Source organism: Centrocercus urophasianus, unplaced genomic scaffold (assembly GCF_019232065.1).
Source record: "Centrocercus urophasianus isolate 14NV4802_14NV808 unplaced genomic scaffold, USGS_Curo_1.0 seq_25, whole genome shotgun sequence".
NCBI lineage: Eukaryota > Metazoa > Chordata > Aves > Galliformes > Phasianidae > Centrocercus > Centrocercus urophasianus.
The window spans coordinates 6,378,533-6,399,392 of NW_024884811.1; the positions used below are offsets into that span (position 1 = coordinate 6,378,533).

A 20,860-nucleotide genomic window follows, 5' to 3' on the forward strand; every position below is an offset into this window, starting at 1 on the left:
ACAGCCGCCGGGACCGCGCTGCCACCTCGCTCATCCGCTTCCGCCGCTTCCCGCGCCCCAATCCCCCGCTTCGCGCGGCGCTGAAGGGACGCGCTCTGTTGGCCGCGCGGTAAGGCGATGTTCCGGGGCGGCGCTGACCGGACCGGTGGTGGGCGGGCGTGGGGCGGACCTGTTCTCCGGGCCGTGCCGCCGGAGCTCTCGAGGGCACGGCGCCCCTCGGCTGGAACTCGGTGAGCCGGCGGCGCCGCCCGGCCCGGGAGCTTCTCGCTGGCCGTTATCTAGGCCCTTCGCTGTGCGCAGCCCGCGGCGGCCGAGCTCGGCCCTCCGGTGAGGGCTCCGGGGGCGTGGGCAGGATTTCGCCAACGCCGATCCTGGCGTTGCCGTTCATCGATCGCAGCACCGCTTTCCCTCGAGGGCTGGGTGTCAGCTCTTGCCCTTTTGATTCAAAACGATCTGGGAAAAATAGCTCAGAAAGTTGGAAATAGGGTTTTCCGGAAAGTTATGTAACTGGCAGCTGATGCGGAATGTGAATCAGAGCCGCCCGTGTCCCCGATCCCCGCTAGAGCCGAGGTCGCGGCGCTCCCGCTGTGCCCGGGGCGGACGTGCAGCAACCACCACCACGGCGTCCGGGGCAGGGCAGCTGCTGCTGAAGTGTTTCATCGCATCGCTACTCAGTGTAGGTCTTAGCCGATTATGACTCAGGCATGTTTTCCCTCTTCGAAATGCAAGTGTCTTAGGGGAAAAAATATATATATCCAAACAGTATCCTTTGGAAACAGAAGTTCATGAGTTATATCCGCTGTGAATCTTCCTGCGGGAATGAATCTGAGGAAATCTCTGCCCTTCCGATGGCAGGTTGGCAGGTTGCAGGTGATGCTTGTAACCTGCATGACCCAAGGGCTCATTTCAGGGTAGTGTCATATTGGGCTTTTTGTGAAGGATAATTTTCCATACGATGTGTTCACTTCTAACCGAGGTGCTCCAGGAAATTCATAGCTGGGCCCAAAGCGTATGTTCTGACATATTACAAGGCTTTTCTTTCCCCTCTCCCCCCTTTTTCTTCCTCTGAAATAAGAGATCCTATTTCTTTTTAAGACAGGAGAAATTCATCAGTTTGAAAATGTCATCGGTCAAGCGCTTGGTTTATGCTTTCATCCATTTCTTGAGAGAGCAGAGTCAGATGGAAACTTTCACTCCAGATGAACAAGAAAGCTTGGAAGGTAAGTGGTGAAGCTGACAATACTTGGGCAGGTTGTGCGCATGCATACATTACATAATTTGGTGTATGTTACCACTGAGCGTAATTGGAGTTATCTAAGTGAAATTACCACAAAATGGCATGTGAATAAGATCACAGTATTTCAGAAATTGTTTGTTTTAAGCCATCTCTCATTTTAAAAATGTTCTAAAGTCACAAAATTGATTTTAAGTACTAGATACTTTGAATCGCATCAAGTTAGGCAGTGCCAGAGAGCAGGCTATGGGAATGATTTATGTTTGCATCCATTTCATTAAGAGTATGGTTCTAACACTGCTTGCCAGAGGCCCTCACAAGTTCCTAAATACCCATCTGCCAGTGTTCACCAGGACTGACACCAGACAATTTCATGCACATCTAAAACTTAGAGATGTGTTATTGAAGCAACGAAGATAATGGGTTTGGGGCTGCCACTGGTAATGAATGAGCTGCAATAGTACTAATGTGTGATGGCAGTGCCAGCGAGATGCATGCCATCCTGGGTATACTTTTTAAGAAAGGCAAAAAGGATGATGCAGGGAACAACCAACCTGTCAGTCTCACCTCTGTGCTGGCAAAGGTGATGGAACAGATCCTCTTGGAAGCTATGCTAAGGCACATGGAAGACAGGGAGAACTGTTTCCTTATTCTTATAAGACATACAAGAGTTCCAGGGAGAGCTAAAAGAACCCATAGGTATAGAAAATAAAATAAATATTTACTATAGCTTTTTCACATAAATAGCAATAACAAAGAGTGCACAATGAGGAATATCTTCACTGTAGTACAGTTTCTATTAACAAAAAAATGTAGCCTCAGAAAGATGGATTTCTATGTTTGTATTCCTCCACCAACAGAGCAATACACATTGATTTCATAGAATCATAGAATCACCAAGGTTGGAAAAGACCTAAAGGATCATCCAGTCCAACCATTCACCTATTCCCAATAGCTCCCACTAAACCATGTCCCTCAACACAACATCCAATTTCATTGCTGTCATTCTTTTCTCTAATTCCTAGGAAGTAGTATCACAGTGTATAACTAATAATTAATTCTGTGATGTGCTTTTCATGGCATCTGTATAAGAGACCTGCACACTGTTCTAAGCAGTCTTAGGCTTCATATCTCAAGAGGAGGATAAGTTGGAGTCAGGGAATAGCAGGGCAATAAATGTCATCCTGGCAGTTATGTGAACTGTAAGGAGTTGGGATTGAGAAGCAAGTCATGCTTCTCAAAGACATGAACTTAGAAAGGGAAACCTGGAATGTTCTTCCTTTCAGTGTCTGTTGCTTTTACATTGTAGTTTTTCACTAATACAAGCCAGAAAGAAACATTTGTTCCATGTTATTCAAAGGTTATTCCACAGACCTGCTGTTGCGTCACTGTATTCTGTTGGCTCACAACGTCAGAGGCAGGTTTTTGTGGTATCAGTTGAAGCTGAGCCAGTATTCCCACCAATACTCCATTCCATGTTGTTGCCATGTGACAGATAGCAGCAGAGAGGCAGTGGATGGAGCAAAGGTGTGACACTGAGTTCTTCCACGTGGAAAAATTGGCACCCATTAACATTTGCAACAGTTGCTGAATGTTTATGGAGACCAAGCAATGGATGTGAGCGCAGTGAGCGGTGGGTGGTGCATTTCAGCAGTGGTGGCAGGGTACCTCTGCTGGTCCAGATTTTCACAAACACTTCATGCAGGCTGTTGTTCATTGCTGGCAGGAATACATAACTAATGGTGGTGAATGTGCTGACAAACAGTGTTTTGTAGCTGAGGATTTTCTCTGTCAAATAGTGTTACTGTGTTCTTCGTGGATGTCAAAGTTTCTGTGGAAATAAATAGGAGGCGTTACATTTGGAGCAACACATACAGATGACTATCACTTTCCACATGTATGAATTTAAATTTAACTTGTATTAGGTTATAATAGTATTACAGTGAAGTTATACTCGGGTCGTGAAAGAAAGTCATGTTTTTGGCAATTGCATGATAGCAGATCAATATTCCTTTTGTTTTTTTTACAACACTGATAAACATCGGGTTATGCCTATGAAGATTTACCTGGATACAAGTAAATCTTTAAAAGCAGTCTTACCCTCTGTTTGCCTGAAAGAATCAACATTTTATAGATTTTATTTTCTGAATAAAAATATTAGAAACCCTCACTTAAATGCTTATGTAAAGTTTACCATTTTAATACAGATATGAAATCCTAATTTTAGAGCTGTACCCTGCCAGCAGTTTCTTACCATATGCTATGTGTTAGATGATCAGAGGCAAGCATTCTAAGTAATTGGCTCATTTTATTGTGCAAAATATCTTTACTGCATGTGGAATAGCAATAGTCCAGGTCTTACCAGTGGAATTGGTTAATGTCAGGTGGAAGCTTAAAGGACAAAATAATTTGACTGATATTTTTCCTTGGTAACTTATGTATCTTGGTATTTGTGAAAAAAGAAAATAGGGTATGAGTGGCTGTGCCAGAAAGTAATTTTAAGTATTTTCTATTCCCCTAAACAATAAAAAGAAGTAGAACATTATAAATATAATTGAGAATTTATCAAAATATAAGTCTGGCATATATTCAAGCTCTTGTGTGTTCAAATTATAACATGATGTCAATGATAGTGAAAGTTTCCCATGCTTACATGATGAATAAAATGCCTTAGTTTGAGGAAACAGGAATAATCAGAAAAGATAGATTGGAGAAATACATTCTTCTACAGTCCAGGATTTAGATGAATGGTACAAAACTCTGTTGGCTAATACTCAACAGTACTGTATGAATTAGCAACTTCACTTCTGCCAAGTTGTATTTTAGATAATGTATTTGAGAAGCAGTTATTTCCCTTTTGTGTATACAGTTTCTACGTGTTGTTCCTGTTTGTAGCACCTATTACAGTGGAATTAAAGCAGAAACTCTATACAGATGGAGAAAGGCTATGGTTTTATTTATTTATTTGCTTCTTCCTGCAGTGAGTTCTCAAAGGAGTGCTTTTGAAACTGTGGAATGCACTGCTTAAGGTGAAGGTTGCATAGTAGTTTGGACGCTTTGGATGAGGGTAGTTATACAAAAGATGAAGTAGGTTGAGACTGATCTGCACTGATAAGGAGTACTACTAATATATAATCCAGAATTCAGCATAATCAAGTGCTCACTTTCCTAGAAGTTTTTCTGCTTACCAGGAGACAAAAGAGTTTAACACAAATCATTCAGCACACTTACTGAGTAATTTAGAATCTGAAAAACCAATGTATGTCCAACATTTATAGGCCATAGGAATAAGTGCTATGCATGTTTAACTATAGACTCAAGCTTTAATTTCATTACACTTCGTATGTTATGAGAGGCTTTAAAAAAATCTTCTAAGTTTTAGTGTTTATTTTACAGGTTTACTTTTTAAGTCTCCTGGAACTGGTCTTATTATTAACTTTCAGTAATTTTACTTTAACATTTGGATCAGCATTCAGGTCTCTTGTAATGCACTGAACTAAAATTGATTTCAAATTCTAAGATTAATTTTTAGTGATAGTTTGAGTTAATCTATTCCAAGTAATTTCTAGTTCAGGTTAAAATGTATATAAAATAAAGTATGATATTAAATCATTCATTTTTCTGTTCAAATTAGGCTTCACGAAGATTCTTCTTTGCTCCTTCTCAGTTTTCAGTCTAAAACATTTGATGATGGAAACATTCTACCAGATTCTCAAAATGTTAGGGAAAGCATTGATTCAATTTCAGATATTATAAATAACAGAAAATGTGTTTATGCAGAATTACATATAGTAATTCCTGTTTATCTTCTTTTGCCTGAAATTATGTACTCACATTTGAAACTTCATTTTGATATTTGGTCTACTCTAGAATTGCATATTGTGAGCATAGGTAATTATTGTGGGATTGGGAGTGCCATTTAATCATTTGATGAATCAGATGATTCAGAGGATTCAAAGAAATATTATATATTTGTTTAAGAATAATGGCAGAACAGGTAAATATTTTATATAGCTTTTGGTCAGTCTTGTGGTGTGCCCCATACTGCAGCTGTTAGTAGCTGAATAAGGAAGTGTGAGCCACAACTTCACAAATCAATTAATGCAATTACACTTCTTTCTGTTGAGAAACTGTTGAGTTAATTATTATTATTTTCCTTGTAAGTTGCAATTCAGTGTCTGGAGACCGTTTTTAAGATTAACCCAGAAGATACTCATCTTGCACCTCCACAGCATTTGATAGAAATATTTGCAAATTCTTTCCGCAAGGTAAGATTTAAATTTAAATTTTAGCATTGTTTTCCCAGTTTCTGATAAGATTTTGTACTGCATGCACAACCTTAGAAGTGCTGTATAGACCAAAACAATGTGAAAGCTTAAGGAAAATATGTGAAAAAAAAAATGAAATTTCTGTAAAACATAATAGAGTGAACTCTTTTGGGACAGTATGAGGAATTACTTTCCTCAAGAAAGACAAGGACAATTCCATGCATAAGATTACTAAACAGTGGAGGTCAAGCTGTCACCTGAAGGATTTTATTCCTTTTATCCCCAGTTAAGCATTATGCGATTCCCAGAGGTAATTATCTGCACAGTGCTTGAGGTCATCTACAGTTTTCTGATGCTTCTCACTCCATTGCGGAAATAATTTAGAAGAGCACTAACCTTAAAGTGGGAACTTTTCAGAAGTGTACAAATAAGTGTTACCTGGGAGTTTCCAGTACAGGAAGCACGAAAACCATGATGGATTGCATATTTCATATTTCATCTTCCTGATGAAATGTGTGTTGAGCCATAAGGTTTCTTTGGTTGTAGAAAGCATGCTGTTTTTCTCTGGATGTTAGTGATGTTTTAGTTCTTTCATACTTCCTCTGCAATACAGAAAATCTGTTTTCTTGTTGATAGAATAGCATCCAGAATGGACAATTCTTTTTAGTGTAACCAGGTCTTATGTTTTAAAGAAAAAAAAAAAAGCTTATTTTGTTTACATACAGATTGATAAGCTGCCTCTCTCCGATTCTTTACCGGAGGATATCGAGAAGGCTGACCACCTGAAGGATGAAGGTTTGTAAATTGCCAAAGAAATTAACATCTTGTTAAGGGTTTTTTTCTGTTGTTGTTATCATGGGTAGTGATAATATTGCATCTGTATTGAGCAACATAAGCTGAATTTTTTTGTACAGGTTATTTTTCACGATGATCATTATGCTCTAAGAGAGCTAAGTGATGTGCTCTGTCTGGATTCTAAGAAAGCACTGGCAGCACTTGGTATGATTACAGGACTGTAAGATATCCAGTGCTTTGTTGTGTGGGTATTACCGCATTCGGTGATTCTGGTCGGTGTATTGCACCTCCTTATCTGTCAGGCCTCAAGGGTTTGTGAAATGTACTAGGATTTCTTTTTGTCTCATGCAACGTGGAATATTAGAGTTGTTTTTCCTTTTCTCCTAGATTTCTTAATCTCAGCATAAATAGTAGGTCTCTGTATTCTTCTGTTTTCCTTTAACCAGTTTTTAGCTGAAGAGAGAGCGCAATCGGTACCCACTCATACTAGCTCCAACTTAACAGTGTTTCTGATCACCTTTGGTTCAGACCAGTATCAAAAATTCAAGCTTTGATGGCCATCAGTAGTAGTTTTGTTTTAGAGAAATGTCGGGTAGTACAACCTTGTTGAGTGCATGTACCTTGTGAGTCTTAACTCTCAGTAGGATTTATTTGTGCAGAACTTTAACTTAAAGAAATGGTGTGTCAGCTGTGGTCCTGGAAAATTTTGCTCTCTCAACCTCCGCCCGGAGATTCAGGGATGTGAGAGATGTGGACTGCCAGTGAAGACTGAGGCAAAGAACTCATTGAGTACTTCATTTATCAGAGGGAGTACACTCTCCTTGGACCATCTCTGCTGCCCAATGTACCTGTAGAATCTCTTTTTGTGTTATTTTTCACATCCCTTGCCAACTTCAGTTCCATCTCTTTCTTGGCTTTCCTGATCTCACTTCTGCATATCTGGGTGGCATCCTAGGCCACATGTCCCTGATTGCTCGTGAGCAATTACACTTTCAGTTTGCCTTCTTACTGGCAGGGACTGCTGACCAATTACAGTCTGGTATATCACTATGGGGAGGAGGTGTACCACACTGTATGTTTTTACGACATTGATGATTCTTCATTACCTAAATCTGGCTTTGTTTATTAAGTGCTTCATGGTCACAGATAAATGCCAGTATAATTGTTTTCAGTTATTATTGTCACCTAGAACTACGTGTTCCACAGTCTTGCTTTATTTGCTTTTATGCAGTTATCTACAGTTGTAATAAACTACTGACCTGTGCCTTTTCTTCCTTACTTTGGGAGAGGGCTGAAATATTTTGCCAAGGTACAGGGAAATCAGTGAAAGTATGTAATTTTCCTGATAACTTCTTGGTGTTGTTGTGGAACCAAGACTTCTGCAGGCTCTAGCAGTCCAAGAATCCATAGTGGTGGCACCAGGGATGCGCCAGGGATGACATTAATCTTAAGTATCCTGTGGTAGGACTTTGTTTCTCTATTAGTCTGTTATGAAGAATTAAAGAAACCACCACAATTACTCTATCAGTGCTCTATCTGTCAGTGAGGAAAGAACGTGCAAAATAGCTTTTGTTTTGAAAGAACTTGCTTCAACAATCTCTTTCCATAGAAAAGCTACTAGCTTTTTCACTGAAGTAGGCTTGAAAAGATAAAGTATGAGATGTTATTGAGCAGAGTGTCAGTGTTTCAAAGGTTAAAAATATATATATATTATAATTTTATATATTATATATATATGTATATTATATTATATTTTATATATAAATCTTTGAATTGTTTTTAGGCTACCTCTTCTATGTATATGCTTCTCATTATTCTAACTAATGAAGAATGTAGCAACATCTGAGAAGTGGGGCTTATTTCCCTTATTAAATGAATAGTTACGAGGAAAATTTTTTTATTGATGTAAGACCAATATGGAATTAACAAATTGCTTATTGAATTACTGATTAATCTGTATTAGAGTGGTACTGCAACTACATTTATATTTCTCAATGAATTGATCTTTACTTAGCAGCAAAAACTGTCCGAAAAGTATGAAGTAGCAAAAAAAAAGAAGATAAAGGCTTATCTGGTGGACTGCAATGCACTTAATGACCTTTACAGAGATAGTATAGGATTCTATTTGCTTTATTCCATGCCAGTTACATTTTAAAGAATATATCTCAAAAGCATGCATCAAAACTGTCTTATTTAGGTGCTGTAATGTGGCTTCTATACTTTCTTAAAACATACTGATGTGTCTTCTAATTACTTATGAGATTTTTGTAATTTACTGCAGGTAACAATCATATGAAAGAAGAAAATTATGGTGCTGCAGTGGATTGTTACACTAGGGCAATAGAACTGGATCCAAACAATGCAGTCTACTACTGCAACAGGTAAAAACAAAATAATACACACTTTTTATTCCCAAACTTCATAAACATTTTTTAAAATACAAAATATTATGTAGATCAAAACTATGTGAGGCTAGAAAAACTGATATTTTTAAATTAACACGATGAATTTCTATCAGATATAAAGCAGAATTGAGATACCTCAGCAAATCTGTATCAGAAGGTGTCATATGGGCTTTAAAATTACTTTGACACTAGATGTCAGCTTTTTGTAAGTTAGGATGTTTATAGTAAATCATGACATAGGCTGCGGTTCCCAGTGTGTTGAGAATAATAAGAGCCTTTTCTTCTGGTGGTCTAGTTGTCATTTCAGTCTTCTATAGTTTTGACTAGCCTTAGAAAAAAGCAATGATGTGGGTATAAGATTTTGGAGGTTTCAAAGATTGTAATTTTGTGCATGATCTGTTGAGAAATAACAAGGCAACGTTCTTACAATTTTGTTGTATAATAAGTTCTTCACCATAGTACTGACAAGGGACTAGATGAAGTCTGGAAGAGCATGTAATTGCAGCAGCAGCAGCAGGTTGCACTTTCAGTATATTGCCCTGAGGATCAGTATTAGAACAAAAGTGGTGCATTTTGAGACCCCTCTGTAATTAAAGGCTCTACAGGCAGTTATGCCCTGCCTCTACAGCACCTCTGTACCTTATTCCTGAGTGCATCTGTTACCAGAAGGAGATAACAATCTGAGTGCTGTCAACCTGTCCTTGTGGTACTGCATGCAGTGGATTTTTCCTTTCTGGACGTTGTGCTTCCATTACTCAGAGTTTAATTTGTGACAAGTAAGACTCAGTGTTTTGTGGCAAGTATAAAGGGAAAGGGAAAGCACAACTTAGTAATTTCATTTTACATCATTAAAGTAGTAGCTAAAAATGTAAATAATCTATGTTAACGTAGAAAACTGATCACATAAATGATTATAGATATAAAATGTTAATAAAAGACATGATTCAAAAGCCTTTCAAAGTCACAGAAAATTTCTTCAATAGAATGAGCTTCAGCAGCAAATCTGTAGTTAGCAAAAAAAGGCAGAAATTTTCCATTTTGTGTGCTACATTTATGAGAACCAAAATGAATCTTGATGTCCATGAGCACAATATTGTACAAAGTTAGGTAAAAGAAGACAGGCACTTCTCTGGAGTTCCCAAAGGTATGCGGTATCTGAATTAGCATAGGCCTTTTTCTTCTCAGGAATTATTGCTTTCTAAAGTATTGCTTTTTACTTTCAGCTCTGTGAAAATGAGAGAGATTAGATACCACTACAGCTTTAGCTGTCTGCACTTTTTTTTTTCTTTGTAAATATGGAAAGAACATTTTCTGCTGAAATGCATGACAGATGAAGCACAATCTCCAAGTTTTATGTATAAAACTTACTGGCATTTGCAGAACTACAAAACTGTGAAGTATGCTAAATATTTAAAAGGACAAGAATGTCTTCTCAACAGACTACTTGTACGAAGTCAGGAAAAAATAATGCCATTTCAAGCTATCACAGGAGAAAGAATTGAGTGGTGATTGTAGCATCTAGCTTTTCTAATTTAAAATTAAAAAAAAATGCTACATGTAATGGAAATACTGTATTTCTCCCATAGTTTTTTAATAAAGGAAGAATAAACTGGATTATTATTAGACCTTTCCAAGTGGGAAATTTTGAGAGTTAATTTGTTACTATCATCTTTTTAGGGCAAGTGCAAGTGTAAATAACCACAGCATTTAGTATTTCAGTGTTATTGCTGACATAGAGGTGCAATTTTTATTTAGTAATTCAGAGATCGTTGAGAAGTGTCACCCCAATTTATTTGCAAGCATGAGTTTTACTGAGATACAACTGTGTGTGTGTAAAATAAAGATGGCTTCAGTTCAGAACTGGCAAAAGCTGCTTAGATTGTTCTCCTGAAGCCAGTTTCAGAGATCAAGTGGGATGGTTCTTATGGAAAGGCAATTCTGTACTTCCTGAAGTACAGATTCGTAACTGCTAAGAGAGCAGAAAAAAACTACAACATTCCTTTGGACAGCATTAAAAATATACTCCTTACTGGAAAAATGATTTTACTTGAGAGTTTCACTTCATGCAATAGGTTTTGTGATGTATCTTGTGCATAGTCATAAGCTGGATGTAGAACAGTTTCTTAGGATTATTTCTCCTTTGTGCCTTCAAAGACAAGTGTGCTCTCCAAAGCCCTACTCCAGCAATACACCTTAGCATATTAAGAATGTTCGTTTGTCCTACTCCACTGAGGAAAGCTGACACATTGTCTAAGTAGTGAATGAAAAGTCAGAAAAATTAAACATGTATGATGTAAAAACAGAACATGTAAAAACGTAAGCTTGTGTTGATCTTGCTGTTACTTTTTCTTGACTAAGCTCTCTCCTTTCTTTCTCTGCCTTCTCCTAGGGCAGCTGCTCAAAGTAAACTCAATAAGTACAGTGAAGCAATAAAGGACTGTGAGAGAGCCATAGCAATAGACCCAAAGTACAGCAAAGCATATGGAAGAATGGGGTAAGCTAATGTAAATCTGAGTGAATACTGAAAACCCATGTGCTAATCAGCACGTGTTCTCAGGGATAAGTGGAGCTGTGTTGTTTTACTTAGCTGACGTTCTTATTCTGAAAGTGTAGCAATTTTCTGAGGATGACTCTGTCATGACGTCAGCTTTAAGTTTCATTGATCTTAAGTTTTAATTGACCTGCCCCTTTGGGCAGAGGATCTGCTAAATGCAGTTTGACAGAGAATGTCTATTGGAGTGAAGGGCCATAATTGTAAGATATCTAGCTTTGCATTTTCATTAACAAAGCATATTGTGAGGATGTGGGCTGTTCACAGCCTTTTGGCTTTTGATGTAAATTCAAAAAATGTTTGGGGTGGTTCTTTGGGGTCAGTTGGCACAAAATAGCCCATGTCCATATTATTGATTAAAATCTAGTTACGGAGTGACCACATTCAAGCTGCTTATTGCTGAATTGCATTGGCCTGTGTTAACTTCTGAACCATGCCCCAGAATTGTTTGGGGTAGCTGGCTTGGGACTGCATGCCAGGGAACATTTACTTCAAATAAAAAATGATAGAATTCTGTAATTTGAAAACCTTCCCAGACAGAGTTTATTTTATTAGTACAAATGTAGCCTTGAGATAGTGCATAATTATTTCACTTTGATATTGTAAGGGTTATGTAACTCTCCTCAGACTTTTTTTTCTGCATATGGTAGAACCCAAGATCTTCAGATTTCAGTGAGATGGAAGAAAAGTACAGGGTGATTTAATAGAAAATTGGAGGTTATTTTAGAGTTTTGAATGTGAGATCAGTGTACTATTTCATGAATAGTTAAGTGGGATCTCACATTCTCAAGCACTTAAGCTTTTCCTTTCCTTGTCTGATTGCTTTAAAAGAGGTTATATTCTCAACTACAGGATGCTGTTCAACTCAGAAGCTTGAAAGATTAATGTATATGGCATAGGCTGAGTAAGGATACAGTGCTTGTTTAGTAATAACCGGGGAAGAGCAGAAACTATTGTCTCAAAAGAAAAACTTCATGTGAGATTGCTAGTTTTTCTGACTGAGTTACAAAAGTGTATCAGTTTTTTTCTGAAGTTTTGATGTAAAATTCTGCATCTTGATGTCACAGAAATAAACAGAAGTCTTACAGAAATATGCAGCTGTGTAGACAGTTAAAAGAAATGCTGAATCTGGAATTGTGAGCAAGGAGACTCACCTCCTGTTCAGACTGTAGTGTATACCAAGAAGTAGAATTTTACATACTTTTTCCATAAATAAATGCAGTTGCATCACAGAAATATCTGACTGCATTTATCCTCTGGTTAGAAACTGCTAATTTATGGGCCAAGAACAGAGTTCATGAGAGCAATTGTGTTGAGAAAACATTAGCATTGCATGAGTTACTCTAAAAGTTTCATACTGGAGTTTTATGCTGTTACTGAGTTTGTTACAGCTGAGAGTGATGACCATGATTGATGTATCTAACGCACTGAACCCTCTTGCCTGTGATAAAAGACCAAGATCTCATGTTGGTTATTAACACAAGCTTATCAAACCTGTCTGCATAGCTCAGCACATACTAAAGGGAAACTGGAGTACTAATTTTTAGTGGAATGTAGGTTACACAGATCTTTCACAAAATGAAGAAAAAATCAGGTTAGTTTTGTGATCAGTGTAAATTGACTATACAGCAGAAGGCAGAACTGCAACCAGCTGGACTTCTGGAATAGCTCCAATAAAGGAAATGTTTTTAATGTTGGAGCTAAACAAATCTGAAAACAAATATTGTTTCAGAAATAGTACATAATCCATTCTGTGCACTCCTGAGCAGCTGGAAAACAATGTTTTTCAGAAATTGAGCAGGTTTCTCTGAAATGTATCTTTTTTAAAGATATTGCTATTATCATCTATATCCTTTTTGTCAAGCAGTGATGTAGAAGATCCAAGAGGAAAACCGTACACTGATCCAGTGCAAAAGCCTTTTAGATTGAAACTGGTTTTACTCTTCGTTTTCTTGCAGCAGCAGAATTCAAATTACAAGTATCTTAACTCTACTTATCTTCTAATATACCTTTCCAAATAATCTCTTGGATCAAAAGGACTGGAGGAAACAATAAGAGGAATTTCTGAGCTCAATTTGTTTTTTTTCATAAACTAAATCATTTGATAACGCCAGAGTTTTTTAATGAAACTTTCATATGTATGGAGCAGATGATGCCAGATGAGTTCTTGAGGATCATCTGTTCTGCAGTAATAAAGGTTTACACTAAGCAGTAGTAACACAACAGCAAAACATCCTTTAATTTACTGTGAAGATAGTTAGCGGTGAGATATTTTTTTAATTGAAGCAGAAAATGTATCATTATCTTTTGATGGTTGATAATGTTCTACCCAGGATTTCTTTATTTCACATTAGGTTGGCTCTGACCTCAGTGAACAAATATGAAGAAGCAATTACCAGTTACCAAAAAGCACTGGATCTTGATCCAGAAAATGACTCTTATAAGTCAAATTTGAAAATAGCAGAACAGAAACTAAGAGACATGTCCAGTCCTGTAAGTTAGCTCTGCATCTATTTATTAACAATGGTTTTGACTGGTATTTTGGAGGTAAGCTTACCTTCAAATCTTACTTCTTTCTAGACTGGAACTGGGCTGAGTTTTGACATGGCAAGCTTGATCAACAATCCTGCCTTCATTAGTATGGTGAGTGTATTTCAGGCTTTACGTTACATTGCTTTTAAGGCTGAAGTTTTAAGAACAACTCTTGTTTAATAACAAGTGTTTTTAATGCTTATAATAGATAAGATGCATTATACTGAATTTAAACTTTTCTAATTCATTTTGTTTTTGAACCAAGAAGGGAGGATAAATTTACTCTAATGCTCATCAGATTTCCAGTTGATTCTATCCTACTTATGAACATACAGTGATATACATAGATAGCTGTGTTGCTTTCAAAGATGGCAAGAATAGCAAAGCACGTCATCATCATAGTGGGGATATCTTTTTTTATCCACCACAGTTGATAGCAATCAAAGACATTTCCTCTTAAATGAATAGCTGTTGATTCAGATGCAGTCTACCCAACAAAAGGCTAAAGCTTATAATTGCACAGAACAACTTTTTGTTCTTTACCCTTTCAAATTATCCCTGACCTCTTTATGTGTAGTACTTCAAGAGATTGCAAATAGTGAATCTAAGTAATATGTTGTGCTTTCCTTTACTCCCAGCACTCTTTCAAGCTGCAGTTTTGTTCCTCAATAGTTTTCTCTTCATGAAGATCTGTCTTAGCCAAATGGTATAGATTAACTTTGAAGAATGGAATTTGCAGGAAAGAAATGCAAAAAATACTTATTTCCTGATTTACGTTTGAGAGGTTGTATGAAGATATATTGGCCAACTAATGTTTTTATGTCTGGGCTTTTTTAGTACACTCTATAAAATAGTGAAGAGGCACACACTGCATTATGCATTAATCTTTGGCCACAGATTTTTGTAGGAATTATATTACTAGCTTTAAGTTTAAGAATTATATTACTAGCTTTTACGTGGTTTACACTACAGTAAACGCAACAGAATTTTTGAGGTACCTTGTGAATGAAAATACAAATAACCTCATTCTTAAAACAAAGATGCACAAGATATACAAATAACCAAAAAAAAAAAAGTTACAAAACTATGGTATAAAGTAAGTTCACAATCTGATTTGCTCTGCAATATTTTGTTTATCTGGCTTTTGCTGTAAAAGCTTATTCCTACTACTTAAATAGTTGCAAAAATGATTTCTGAAGCCTGGGGATTTTAAATGCTTTATAGAAAACCTTTGCACTTAGATTTTTTTTTATTATTATTTTTAAGGTACAGGGTTTTTATGTTTGACTTCTTGTCATATTTTTCAGTATCTGTTGTCTAACATGTTATGAATTATCTCACCATCGTATCTTTCAAATATTTAACTGTAATGATTATTTTTGCTGGTGATCACACATCTTTGTACACACACCTAACTTTGTAATAAAACATAGAATACACCTTGATTTTTTTTCACATTTTTTTCAGTGACACATATGTAATAAAAGTGTTGTAAAATGTTGTAATTGTAGCTATATATTGTCTATTCCAGGCAGCAAGCTTAATGCAGAATCCCCAAGTTCAACAACTGTAAGTATAAAAATGGAGTACTACTGAAACAAATGTCTTTAAGGGTTTGAACTAAAAGAAAAGGTAGTCAGTACCGAATTCCTGAAAATGTGATTTTGTATTTGTTTACTGTAAATAGCTTCTTCCTCTCAGCTTCTTCCTCAGCTTAGTTCCTCCCTACAATTCAGTAAAGAAGTAGAGTTTATTGCTTACTGTAAAGGTTCCTGCAGACCCCAATGCAAACAGTGTGCTAACTATTCCAGGATGTCAGGGATGATGTCAAATGCCATTGGTGGCCCTGCTGCAGGTGTCGGAGGCCTGTCAGATTTGTCCAGCCTGATCCATGCGTAAGTACTATGAATCATAGTTTAGTTTTACTGATACATTTGTAGAAACTTCATAGCTCACCATGTTTTAAAAAGGGATAGTATTGAACCAGTTAAACTGCAGCCTTTCCTCATTGTGTGCCCGATTATTATTAAATCAAAGGTCTTAAAGTCTTATGTCAACTGCAATGACCATGTGCTCAGTTTTATTTTCTGGTTTTCATACAGCATTAATTTTCTAAACGCAACTTCAGTGCTACTTAAACCTTTCAGTTACTGGTACCAAGTGCATTTCAAATTGGTTGATCCTGTATTTGTGTGAAGTGTGTTGAAATTGTTACTAGCTGATATCCCAGACTTAAAAAAGTTAATTTACCTCGCACAAGTTGCAACAAGTTCTAAAGTTGTTTCCTGACTGACAGCGCTCTGGCAAACCTACATTTAGACTAAAAGGACTCCAGGGAACTCAGATAATAGTAAGAGAGTGGCTTTTACAAAAAACAGAACCCCAGATTTTATAACATTATAAGAATGATGCATCTGGAAGAGTTAGCACAAAAATATGCAATGGCTTATGTGGCAAATCCTAGTAACAGTCCTACAATTTTATTTTCAGTCTTCTAGCCTTCTTCAAACCATTTCAAGTTTTGCCTCATCAAGGGAAGAATAAATTATAATTGGCATTCCAGACAGGACTGTGACCCTGCAAAATCAAGGGCCATTTTTACAAAAATCACGCTATGTACAAAAATGTGCCTAGACTTATGAAAACGGTGGCTTTTCTTCAACCTTCACTTTGGTTGAAAGAAGTCTGATTAACCTTTGATACTTGGGCAAATGAAGAAGATTGAGTACCATGGCAGGCCACCCATGAGGTAACAGATTTTACATAGTTGATTTTTGTAGTAAACCAGTATCATGCTTATCTCCTACATGGAATGAATCTCAACAAGAATTCCAATCTTAGGCTGCAACTGTTGTGGAGATGCATCTGCTATTACTTTAGTCATGCAAGAAGCTTTCTTCTGTTGAGCTCTTGCTACAAGTTGCCAACCATGTACTACATTTCAACCTTAGTTATCTAGGAGTAGTTACCTTTAATTACTAGAACAAATCATCTCAAAGAGAAGGGAGCAAATCACAGAAATATATTTGCTCCTATATCTTAGTAAGTAACACAATACTTTTTTTCCATGTTACCAAATACAAAAATGGTCCAAAAAACCTGATGAAGAAAAGACTGTTGAGATTTCAAGTAGATAATGTCACGATACTATAGCTGCCTTGCTGTATAGCCTTAATCAAGGTATCTTTAGTCTTAACTTTCCTACGATGTAGTATTCAATTATATTAGGTTATCTTATTGTGTTACAAATCTGTTATTTTTTCAATTATTTAAAAACTTCAACACAGGGGGCAGCAGTTTGCACAGCAGATACAGCAGCAGAATCCAGAGCTCATAGAGCAACTGAGAAATCATGTCCGGAGCAGATCTTTCAGTGGCAGCACTGAGGAACATTCCTGACTTAAATGAATCCTGTGAATTGAAATGATATATAACCCCAAAATGCATACCATAGTTAGCAGCAAAAGCACCATCGTTAACTCTTCTGCTTGAATAGAAGACTGAAAATTCTTTGTGCGTGTTTGCAAACGAGAATAAATCTGTTAAACAGATCTATTGCACATAACATCATTTAATGTATAGTTAATCTTGGAAAATTAATATACTAAATGCATTCAGTGGTTTACTAAAATCCTTATGTACAAGTCATTTTCAGTAGGTGCATTTGAGTAATTTCCATGGATGTTGAATGGCGAGGAGTTCTGCAGTTGTCTGATTTAGTGTAACAACTTAATTCTAAAATCCTTAATTCTAAAATGTAAAAGGCATGTTATTCTAATACTGTTATTCTAATACTGAAATTCTAATTCTGTTACAACTGCTGAAACAATAGCTTCATCAGTCCTTTTAATGGACATCTGATGTGCCCTTCTATGAGTGTAAATCAGTGTTGGAGTGTAGAATGTACATAAAACTTCTGCTTGAAGCCTGTTTATATCTGTGGAGAGGCTGTCAACGGTAACATGAAGTACTTTTTCACCTTGGCTGGAGAAAAGGAAATGACTGCATATGAAGGAGTAGCAACTGTAGAGAAAAAAAGATAATTCTAAAGTGGAATTATACATACACCAAGATACAATTTGGCTTGGTAAGGAAATAGTATTAAGGAGTTTCAGACTCCTCAGCTGCCATGTATACCCTCAGATCAACCCTGGAGGCCAGCAGAGTGGTTATGTTTTCATAGGCATTGCGAACTGTATTACGTTCCACAGGCATGCAGTATTTAACATAGGCTTAACATTCATAACTGTAATAAAAAAAACTGATCATACAACTGCATAAATATCTTGTACTGAAAAGTAATAAGAAATGATTGCCTTAGAAGGATTCTCTTCCTGTTCCTGCACGATAAATCACTGGCCTCAGATTCATTGTATGTTATCTTCTTTTAGCAATGATTGTATGGCTAAAGATTTTTCTAGTTTTTGTTATTTCTGTTTTTACATTGGCATTCTTTACCAGCTAACCTTATTCTGAAACAGACCATTGTTTTTCTGTATTTTCTTTTAAATTCTGCTTGCTGCTCACATTGATTTCTGTGATGAGGTGCATTTGTTTCAGCTTCAGGGAGCTTTTCAACACACTATTTCTCTTTCTAAATCACAACTAAAACTAATTTGAGGAGCCTGCTTTGATTCCTAAGACAAAGTGCCCTCTACTGGCCTCTCAGACTAGAGGCAGCCCAGACAATAAAACAGGCTCCTAAATGGAAAAAGACACAGTAACTCTTTGGACATTACACATTATACCTATTTTGTGGGCAAAAGAAACCAACAAACTCAGAAAATGCAAAAGTGGGACTAAGTCAGGGATTCCACTAAGAAATCTGTGCATCCATTGTATGAGCCTTCAGCAGCCAAAACACAGGGAAAAATGCAGCTGGATCCAAGGAGAAATGAAATGGAGCAAACAAAAAAAATCCTACAATCACAAAATCCACATTATCCTCTATTGAATACATGCACTTAATGCAGCGGCATCAAGATATTTGTAGTTTCTTCAACAAAGCAACCCTACACGCAGCACTTACTTAAAAAAAATATATCTGTAAGTTGCTCCGGCTGCCTTGTTAGGGTTGTGAAGATATTTAAACTTCACATTAAATAGATTTCCAAATAAAAACTGTCAACAACATCTGATGACAAGGAAGCTTTTCAATGTGATCTTTTTTCAGAGGTAGTTAAGATTCTGAATCTAATCTGTGAGTTAAGTTCAGTTACACTAACATAATAGGAAAGGATACTGTCTACAGGAAAGGTCAATGTATGTATGTGCTATGTGGGCTAAAACTACTGTACAAACAGTATTCTGTGTGTTGTGTCACGAAAGAAGCATTGCTCCTAGCGCATAACTCCTATTAATCTCCACATTTTCTTAATTTTCTTCCATAGTGAGTTTTATTAGCTTTGCTAAGGGGAGAGTAGTAAATCCAGGAATGTCTGGATAGCACATGGGGATCTCTCTCAATTAATTTATACTTTGTTGGAAGCACTGTTGATCTTTCTACTTTAAAACAGCAAGTGTGAAGAACCTGTTGAGAATTCCTGTAGAACAAAATGTGGTAATACTAATAAACTGATGTAGAGGTTGTACTGTCTTCCATAAATATACTTTATTTTTTAAATTGTTCACTGGTATGGCCTTATATTGTATTTATCAGAGTATAATCCCCAAGGTAAAAGAGAAATGAGTTATTGGTTTGTTATTTGAAAACACTAAAATCATCTTTATGGATATTTTACATACTACAGTATCATCAGTGTTTAGGTTTTAAGCCTGTACAAATCATATGTAACCAGAATATGTATTACAATGGTGGCATTAGCTAACTTTTTTGGAATGTGCTACAACTTGTGTAATACTTGTAAACATTCTTTGTTTCTTGTGTATTAACAAAAAGGGCTTTATAGCCTCAATAAAAGACAGTGCAACCAATAACAGGAGCCGTTATTACATGTTTTTCTATTGAAGCCAGGAACAGAGGGATTATTTATGCTGAAATCTATTTGGCCTTGAATAGGCTGCATTGTTTCACAATGCCATGCAATATGCCTTTAACACAGAGTGAGGAAGGAATCCTTTACCTGTATAATAACTGCACTTCTGTTTTGCACTAAAATTTTTCATCCTGCTAGATCAAGTGGCAAACCCCAACCACGGAAAATAGTGTTTTAAATTAAAGTCAGTGGCAGTTTTTCATTTAACTGAACAAATACACATTTAACACCAAATTGATTTTGCATCATTATTATTCCATCAATATGTAAGTGTGATAATGGTTAGAGAAGAAAATGTTATGCACTCAAACTGTAAAGGCATGTAGCCTGCTTGCATGGAAATATATGCTAACTGCCTGATCAGAAAAACATCTAATGAAATATTCACCACAGAAATTATTCCTGTTGCACTTTTGGTTTTCTAATGAGTATGAAGTAAACTCCCTCATATGAAGACAGAATTAAGTCTGCAACTCATGAACAAATCTTCATACGCTGTTTGAGGGCTATTGATAGTCACTCTGACGAAATGCAGCTTGCCTACTATTTCTGAACCTCTCCTACTTCTTATTACCACAAGGTCACATCTTCAATTTGTGTCAATTTAACTTGAAAACAGATTATAAATAAAGTTATTTACATTTTTTTTTGTTTGGATAGTTGTGGCTTTACTGTTTTAGCTTATTGGTACCTCTGAAAATATTAAGTAGATAATTGGTTGGTAGGCATCTTATTAATGTGCAGAGTATATATATTTTAAAATTCCTCTAATTTAATTAACTGGTCATAATTTATCCAGTATCTTAAAATTGAAAGTTAAAATTGAAAGATTCCATGTATAGTGAAGTCTAAAGCATATGTTTTCAAAACTGTACTTTCTAAATGACAATATGGTTTGACGAACTATGAAAGAGAATCTTCACTATTGGATGCATAAACACCACTAAACTAGGAGTATCAGCAAGCATCTTCTGTATTAAATGGCTAACTTGGCAACCTTAAAAAAAGATTTCAATGGTATGTCCAAACACAGCTAGGGAAAAGTATATTTTAGTGCTTAGAGTCCTGAAGACCTTTGT

The 20,860-nt window shown here is 36.6% G+C and overlaps 1 protein-coding gene across 1 annotated transcript; it reads left to right on the forward strand.

The window, feature by feature from the left end:
• The first annotated feature begins 3 nt into the window (after positions 1-3).
• Positions 4-20,427, forward strand: SGTB (small glutamine rich tetratricopeptide repeat co-chaperone beta). Its single transcript, XM_042825776.1, has 11 exons — positions 4-109; positions 1,096-1,220; positions 5,399-5,502; positions 6,228-6,297; positions 8,579-8,678; positions 11,092-11,196; positions 13,608-13,746; positions 13,834-13,896; positions 15,317-15,354; positions 15,597-15,680; positions 17,073-20,427. The coding sequence occupies exons 2-11, from the start codon at positions 1,121-1,123 to the stop codon at positions 17,182-17,184; spliced, it is 915 nt and encodes a 304-aa protein (XP_042681710.1). The 5' UTR covers positions 4-109; positions 1,096-1,120; the 3' UTR covers positions 17,185-20,427.
• Positions 20,428-20,860: the final 433 nt, after the last annotated feature.

Bases quoted from the DNA above. Each gene is read 5' to 3' on its own strand.
- SGTB (XM_042825776.1), top strand. From the start codon at position 1,121: ATGTCATCGGTCAAGCGCTTGGTTTATGCTTTCATCCATTTCTTGAGA. The intron at 1,221-5,398 runs GTAAGTGGTGAA...TTTCCTTGTAAG, and splicing joins TGAACAAGAAAGCTTGGAAG to TTGCAATTCAGTGTCTGGAG. The intron at 8,679-11,091 runs GTAAAAACAAAA...GCCTTCTCCTAG, and splicing joins GCAGTCTACTACTGCAACAG to GGCAGCTGCTCAAAGTAAAC.